Source organism: Venturia canescens, chromosome 3 (assembly GCF_019457755.1).
Source record: "Venturia canescens isolate UGA chromosome 3, ASM1945775v1, whole genome shotgun sequence".
NCBI classification, from domain to species: Eukaryota; Metazoa; Arthropoda; class Insecta; order Hymenoptera; family Ichneumonidae; genus Venturia; species Venturia canescens.
In genome coordinates, this window is record NC_057423.1 from 13,086,093 (window position 1) to 13,094,921 (window position 8,829).

Consider the following 8,829-nt stretch of genomic DNA (forward strand, 5'->3'; position numbering starts at 1 on the left):
TTTTTTTCTTCCCTTGGGACACCCATATTCCTATATATAATAATACATAAACGCTCGCACAGCTCGTACAATACCGCAACCAGCAAACCCTTTCGACACGCGCCGGAGCTATCAATATAAAAAAATCTCAGACAGATCGTTGTCGCGCAGTGACATAATGTCTTCTAACAATACTAAAAATCTTTGAATAACTCTTCGAAACACTCTCTCGAGGTAATACGAGAATTTTTAGCAACTCCCGATCCATTCATTTTTCCTTGTACGTTTTCGGGCTCTTTCCGATGCGCTTTTCATTCGATTTTTCTACGATTTTACTTCTTTTGAGGAAACGTACACGTTTCTTTCGTGCCGAGCTTACTTTTTCTATCGGAACTTAAGAAGGTTGTTTTTTAATGATCATCGACTCTTATTGATGTAGTTAACTGGGTCGAGAGTGAATACTTAAAAGCTGCAGATAAAATAAACAGACGTTGATCAGTTGTAGAATACATTCGAATATTTTTCAACAAAATGAAGGAATTCTTGCTATCTAATCGCTTCGGTTTATCGGATCGAAGTATACCCCTGAGCCAACAGACGATTTTATCGACTTTCGACGACGTAATTAGTGTGAAAAATTATGAAATCCTTTTTTAACTCGTTTGACAATCGAGGTGGATCTGTAATCGGGAAAGACAACTCAGCGATTTCATTTTTCTCGTTGCCATGTACGCTCAACTAGAAAAATTGCGAGTACTTTTGGAAAAATTTTTCGATGTTTTCTACTAAATAATGCACTCTCTTTCTCACGCTTTAACGATATTTAGAAAATCTCACTAATTCGTATTTATTCTTAAACTAAACGCGAATATTTTGGCGAAAGCATCTCGAATTAAAAAATGTCCATAATTCTTGGAGTTCTAAGCATTGATTATTGAATTCGAATTGGAGATTTTCGTGGAAATTAGTGCAAATCGAATCTTCGTAGGAAGAAAAAGAATTCGATGGTTCAACAATAATTTAGTTGGATCAACAAATTGTAGCGATTCAACAAGGAATTCGTTCAATCGACAAAACTTTGCCTCGATTCTGCGATGTTTTCGTCGTAATGATCGATACGAGCCAGCGAATTGGGTGATCGAATCGATGGAATTTCAGTCGAGTTAACAAATTTCATGTCGCTCGCCCCGATTTTTTGAAACAACAGAAAATTTGTTGGATCAACAAATTTCATTTTCGAGTGCAGCTAATTGCTGATATGATTGAACAGCACCGCAACATATTGCGAAGAGTCTCGAAACTGGAGACGCGATGAATCCGTTTAGCCCGCGTGAAAGAGCGTACGAGAAAAAAGGGTGAGACACGCGACCACTTTAAATTACCATTCTTCGGTAAGGGTTGCCACACGTTTCAAGGGACACGTGAGAACTGCGTAGGGAAAACGCCTCGCATATCCATATATAAAAAAAAGGGTTAATCGATTAGCTCGCATACTTTACGAACCACAGAGACAGCCTTTTTTACCTGCGCCGCATCGCGCACGCGACTCTATTAATTTCAAGACACGAGCACCCGAGACAAGTGCTTTTAAAAACCCCGTGTGCAAATTTAGAGATCCCCATAAATTTCGGATTACGTGTTACGAGTCAATGCATTTTTTGTGCTTGAATAATGTTTCCGGCGTTAACGGGCCTTTGGATTGATCCGAAAATGAAAATTGAATCAATATTATGCGGTAGTTGCAATAGAAACATTTTTGAAAAGATGAATGTTACTTATGTGAGGTTATACGAGTGCTCATTACCAATTTCGTTCAATCTTTAATGTGATATATCTTTATTACTAGTAAAACAATCGTCTTGAATTTTTTCCAAGACCTTCATTAAATACTTGATTCTTATTGTGTACTTTTTCATAAACTTCGTAAGAGACGTTCATTCGCTATGTGGAAATACAAACGATTTTTCACACATGTGCCTATAACCTTTGTGTATTTTTCTTCGTATTTAAATACGTTTATCTCAATAACTAATAAGACTAACCGTTAAAAGTTAGATATGCGTGTCAGTTGACTAAAAATTTAAACTCTGTAAATTTCAAGACTTGAGAAAATCGTTTCGTGGATGAACTAGCTTAACAGGATATCGAAAAAAATTGAGAACGTAAATAGCGACCGACAAAAACGTAGGCACTTGAACATTTTTCGATAAATATAAATGACGAAAGATATTTCATTCGTAATTCGGGCAGAAGAATAGAAATGCTCATTTATTGACTCGTCTATACGTCAGCGAGCCATGTGTTGGAGTTGCTATAAAAAAATATCGTCGAAATCTTGCAGGGGCTGTTGCAGACCGGTGCCTATGCTCAGACACCGAGTCATCCCCGAACGCACTCCATTCAGGTACGCTCGTTACGTACGCGGACATTTTTTCAAGCCCTCAATTTTGCATCCCCCGAAGTCCCCCTAAATTTATCCGGTCCATTATAACCAACCAAATTTGATGGAAGATCCGAGGGATCGATAAAAGTGTCTGAAAATAGATTGAATCTTGGTCGTTACTTGAGACGACGATGAAATTAAACTAAACTTGAACGACACTCGATCATTTGTCTAGCGAATTTAAGAAAGCCCAAATTGTCCCTTTAAATAGCGAATTTCCTTGACAGGTACAGCAAGCAGTGGCTCAAGCAGCGCAGCAGCTCCAAGCTCTTCAAAAGCAGCAAGCTATCCAGGGCGGAGGTGGTCTCATGGGAAGGAATGTTCCCCAGCAGAGGTCACCTCCACCACCGGGAACCCCACCAGCGGCAAAGCCCCCGCCAACGAGGCTGGAGCCTTCGCCCGAAGAGACGACCGATCTCGAGGAGCTCGAACAGTTCGCCAAAACCTTCAAGCAGCGACGGATCAAGTTGGGATTTACTCAGGGTGACGTTGGCCTCGCGATGGGAAAGCTTTATGGAAATGATTTTTCTCAAACGACGATTTCCAGGTAAGCAGCACTGACTTTGTCATTGATCGAAGCGTTCGATCGTTGATCGCAGCAGGACTGAGTTTACTCACGTTTTTTCTTCATTTTCAAGGTTCGAGGCTCTGAATCTTTCCTTCAAAAACATGTGCAAACTCAAGCCTCTCTTGCAAAAATGGCTCGAGGACGCCGACAACTCTCTCAACAACCCGAATTCTCTCTCGAATCCTCTCACGACACCCGAAGCGATAGGCAGACGGCGTAAAAAGAGAACGTCGATAGAGACCAGCGTCAGAGTCGCCCTCGAAAAGTCCTTTGTACAAAATCCAAAACCAACGTCCGAAGAAATCACGATACTTGCCGATAGCCTCGCCATGGAGAAGGAAGTCGTCAGGGTGTGGTTTTGCAACAGGTCAGTGTCCTCGATTCTTTCTACACTTTCCTTAATCGTCAACTGGAGCCTCGAAAGAATTCCCGGGAAAAAATCAATTTTTCGAAGAAATTAAAAAAAAAAAAAAAAATCATAAAAACGATTTTCGGGATTAAGAATTCGAATTCGAATTGGAACTCCAAGTCGAAATATGCATCAAAACGCAAAAGATTGTCGAAAATGAAACTAAAGACGCGAGGTCTCCTATTCGAATTCATGCAAAAACCTCTCAAGTTGCCCCTTAAAAGCCCTTCAAATACGAACGGGACAACGAAAGCTTCAAAATTCGATAAGCACAGTCAAGCTAATGATTTATTTCCACCATTTCAGGCGACAAAAAGAAAAAAGGATCAACCCCCCAACCGCAGCGATGGGAAGTCCAACGATGGCGTCCCCAGCGCCATCTGTATTCGCCTCCCTCGCGAGTTCAATGTCCGGTAGTCCACTAGCATTAACGACGCACTCCTCGGGGATGAGCCATTCGCATTCCCATCCTCCGCCTCTGGGTTCGCCTCTACCTCTTGCATTGGTGACGTCAGCGGGCGGAAATTATCACACGATTGGTAGCAAATCTCACGAGTGACATCAACATGCGACCCATCAGAGGGACGCTCTATATCATCATCAGCATCATCATTCGCAGCAGCATCAACAAATGTCGCAGCAACATCTTCATCATCAACATCATCATCGTCAGCATCAGCGACGCTTGTGCAATTTACCGGAATTTTATCGCTAAAACGACCGTTTTATCTGCCGTCTTTGCGACGGACGAATTTTAAAAGCCTTACGTCCATTTTGTTGCTGCCGAAATTTCGTGATTCGACGACCATTTTGGTGCTGCCAACATTCCTAAGCTCCGACCATCGTTTTTGTGCTCTTCTGACACTTCGGGGCTCGTTTAGTTTATGCCGCCATTTTGTTCACCCGTAAATCATTTCGAAGCGGTGGTAGCCGGGATTTCGACGTAATATCTTCTTCGGTTACTTTCACCGAGTCGAAGAAATAAAGCGAAAGAATAGGAAAACGCTTCCATTCCGACAACGTCGAGTTAGCAACTCATTATAATTCGGTTTTACAATTCCGGATACTTTTTGAGATTGTTTGAGGCTGGTGTAACGATTCGAAATGGTGGATTCAGACAAGGAGCTTAACGGACCACAATGCCAAGGCGCTGGACTGAAAAAAATCCATTTCATTTTCTTATCCTACGGTGATAGAAAAAATCTCGAGTTCGGCAACATTGGCGCGAGTAATATTGGAAGACAATCTTTTTCCGATACGATTTTTCACTTCCGGTTCTTTTCCCAGAACCCGCGAATTTCATATCACGTAAGTTAATGATTTTTTCGAGAAATTTCGTTAACCCTACGAAAAGTCGAAATTGAACAAGCATTAAAAACGGAGGCTCCGGTGTCATCGACGAAAGAGCGAAAAGGTCATTTCCCAGATCGAAGAATACCAAAAATTTCGTACCGTCTTCGTATCGTCTGTGGGGTACAAATTTTCAGAAATTATTTTCATTTTCTAAAGAGCTCAGTGCGAGAGTGGACCATAATTTATCGGCACAGTAACTTCACAAAGTTCCGTTGCTTCTTGGACCCAATTGTTCTCATTTACGGCCTTCCACCAGAAACAAAATGCGGATGCGAAAAAAAAACACATACATACACACACAACGGATCAAAAACACAATAATTTGCGGACGCAAAAAAAAAAAAAATATATAAAACCGGAATAGCGCGGCTCGGCGACAAAGTCGTTCGAAGTTTTCAAAAGTGTGCTATTTCGCGGTTCACGATGTAAATAGACGGTGAGGGTTGAAAGAGTTGTAATTATAATTCATTGTAATCGGTATCGAATCACGGATCGATGGAGGAACGTAAGGAGGTCCCAAAGATTCCTTTTTTTTATATAAATATATAGTTCAATCGTCGCGTGCAAAATAGGGTAAGACGTTCGCGAAATTATCGGAGCGATCGTCTTTTTAATAAAAAAAAATAAAAAATAAAAAAATTTAAAAAAAACGAAAAGAAACGAACGATTTTAAACGAAAACAAAAAGGCTAAGATACTTTAGCGATTGTTTTGGGACTCCGATGACCTCGCGGAATACTCTAGAACAATTTTTTGCGTTACGTTGTAACTATTGTGATTTAGTTTCGCGATCTATTCCAATTATTATTATTTTTAGCACCGTCGTCATTATTATTGCTAATATCATTATTATTATTTCTATTGTAATCATGATGATGATGATGATTATTATTATTATTACTATTCGTGTATTTATAATTATTTATTGCAATGTCTTTCAATCGTAATTGGCTCAAGACTCGAACCTAACGTGGCTTTATTTTTGTGGTTTCTCGTGGTAAAGACACTCGATGATTCGTATTTCTCGTCCACTGTCTTTAACCGTTGAACGTATGCCTTTTTCTTTAGGACGTTTTTTTAGCTCGTTATCTTCGAAAGGGACTTTGAAAATTCACTGACCACAACATTCGTCAGTCGCGATGATATTGTGTTGACGTAAAATCTCAAGTAATTTTCGGTTTTTCAACGGATTTTCCAGAGGTTTACAAAAATCTCGAGTGTATCGGTAATTTCGAGAGAATCAGACCATTTTTTCTCCACGCGATGAAAAAGAATGACGAAAGAAAGAAACATTGACTTTTATTTCGAAAAAAATATTTCTCATCAATTAAAAAATAATTCATACTAATTTTGCACTTTCGTTGCCAAATTCATAGACCAAAATGGACATGGAAATGGTAAAATGTTCAAAGAACCTTGTGGAAGCATCGCGTCCGAAACTCCGTTGAAAAAGCGATATTCGGATGAGATTAAACGTATACAGAAGCGAAAAGTCAGAGGGTTAAATCGATGAGAAGACATTGCGAAACGAGGATGCTGAAATCAGGAAAAACAGTATTACAGAATAGCGTGTTACGATCGAACAACGTTGCAGGGAGTGACACGCGATTCAGTGCCAAGTTAGGTATTTAAAGTATTCCGCGAGCGTTGACACGCGCGTTATCGTCGAAAGACTATTTCACGTATACTGAAAAAAGACGAAGAAAAAATGTGAAAAAACGGAGGATAATAAGCGAAAAATGGTATTCGGCGATTGCGATACTCGCGGAGTCTGGAGCAGCGCGGTTCCCGCGCTGTTTCACCCTACAACATGTGCCCAAAATTCGGAATAACGAATCGCGAGACGCACTTTTAACAATTGCGTTTTTTCGGACTTATACATATGTGTAAATACATTGAAATTAGCGAGTATATCATTTTCCGTTGTAAGTAACCGTATTGACTGTTCGACATCAAAGTATATAGTCATTTAAGGGGACACACGAACACGAAACGACACCCACGCGAAGACACACACCCACACTCACATATTGAAACAATAGTAATAATAATAATGATAAACGAAAACGGCAACAAATATATAAATATAAATGTATTGTAAATAGTTCAGTGGATGAAAGAGAGTGTGAGCTTATAACAAACAACTGGCGGGGCGAAAAAATACGAAAGAGGCGTTATTCCAGTCGAACTTTTTGTACATTCACGAGCTTGGAAAGCCTCGATTGAATTTGCAACGATTATACGTGTCTGTTGTCTCATTATTATCAGGATCGATTTTTGATGATTCACGTATTTTTAAACCACAGCCGATAACGAACGGATTTATCGTCGATTTTCCATTTCTTTTTGTTTTATTGTTTTGTCAATCCTGGACGTGGATCCTGAACAAAAAGGTCCTCGCACACTGTTTTAATCCGATGAATAACTGAATAAACATATGCAACGAATCTTCATTCATGTTTTTTGTTCGATTTTTCTGTGAGTTATAATTTTTCAGTATTATTCGTTTTTTTTAAATCCATTTTATGGTTCTTTGCTTTTTAATATTCTCTTCGGTTAGGATCTTTCTGATCAGGACCCTTCGCTCGGATTACCGTTTCAATGTGCACATCCTTTCACGTGCAATTATAATCGGTTAGGATTTCTCGCTCATCGTTTCTTCGTACGTACATTCGCGGCTGATAATTTTTTCATGCTGGATTGCGATTGAATAAAAATTTGAAAATATTTTCCTTCCTACGACAGGCCCCAATTACGGTTTTTCAACAATTCAGAACTTTGTGTCAATTCTAAACTCATTCTTACGAAATACGAAGAAAATAACAAAAACTTTAGTAATTCATTAACGAGTTTGCGTGCAGTGAAGAATATCAATATTTTGTGAACACTCCAAAATTCATTGGATTACATACAGATTTTGACTGTGAAAACTGTGGGTACTCAGAAAAAACAGATGGAATCGAAAGTACGTGCGAAGTACGAACGACACCGAGAAAGGCTCACGACTTTGTGGCAAAAGCGTGAGAGACAAAACAAGCGTGAATCGATTTTTCCCGATACGTGGACCAAGTATAGTAAACGAAAAAAAAAAAAAATGAAAAAAGTTCCTAAAAAGCGCACATGACCGCTTTGCGTGTGTGTAGAATGCGAGTATTTGTGGGCAGAAAGAGAGAGAAAGAGAGAAAGAAAAAGAGAGAAAGCGCGAGCGACGACAGTGTGGCGTGTATAATGAGAACTAATCTGTCGTCTTGAGTTTTTTTATTAACGGGTAGAGGAGTATTTTTACATCTCACAGAAAATGCCCCTGAGGGCTCGTATAAGCTGTGAATAGTAAACCCCCTGTAGATAAATCGTGTACGAAAAAGATAACAGCGTGGAAGGAAAGAGAGGAAAAAAATTATATGTAAAGCTTTCCAAAACCCTCGGAACACCAATCCCCAAACCTTCCATGTTACGTTCTTCATGGCAGCGTATTATGACGGTTAGTAGATACCCTATCAAATGAATTATTTGATTAGCAAATATTATTATTGTCATTATTATTATATTATTATTATTATTGTCTTTATTATCTTTATTATTGTCTTTATTATTATAATAATAATTATTAAAGTTATTATTATTATTATTATTATTATTATTATTATTATTATTATTATTATTATTATTATTAACATATTTCTATTATATTTTAACCTTTATTATTTGAAAATAAATTGATGCAGACATTTATGTATGATTTGTTTGTTTTATTTGGTTTGTTTTTTTCTTGTTTCATCGTTGAATTTCCTCAAAATAATGACCAATGGTTATCGGTCAGAATAATTGGCTAAATAATAATAAATTTGATTGGCGACTCTGATTGCCTAATTATTTGAAAATGTTATCCATGGCGAGTGGGGCTCACTGTTGAAAAATGGAAGTGTTTGAATTTCGTGTTTTTCCTTTTTTTTTAATTCTTTTTCCGTTTCTCAGTCTGTTGATATTCCTTGGTGGATTATGATCGTTGGAATTATTAATTTTTTGTTCAAAAGTACGCCGTATCACCGTCCTGCCATAGGCTTACTTGTAAATAAAT

General features: G+C 38.5%; 1 protein-coding gene across 1 annotated transcript in view; it reads left to right on the forward strand.

The window, feature by feature from the left end:
* Positions 1–8,325, forward strand: part of LOC122408030 (uncharacterized) — a 151,702-nt gene extending 143,377 nt beyond the window's left edge. Inside the window, exons 7-10 of the mRNA XM_043414561.1 lie at positions 2,321–2,383; positions 2,650–2,969; positions 3,061–3,357; positions 3,706–8,325. Of these exons, the coding sequence (XP_043270496.1) occupies positions 2,321–2,383; positions 2,650–2,969; positions 3,061–3,357; positions 3,706–3,958 (933 nt within the window). The 3' untranslated portion in view covers positions 3,959–8,325. The remainder of the gene's footprint in view (positions 1–2,320; positions 2,384–2,649; positions 2,970–3,060; positions 3,358–3,705) is intronic.
* The last annotated feature ends 504 nt before the right edge of the window (positions 8,326–8,829 follow it).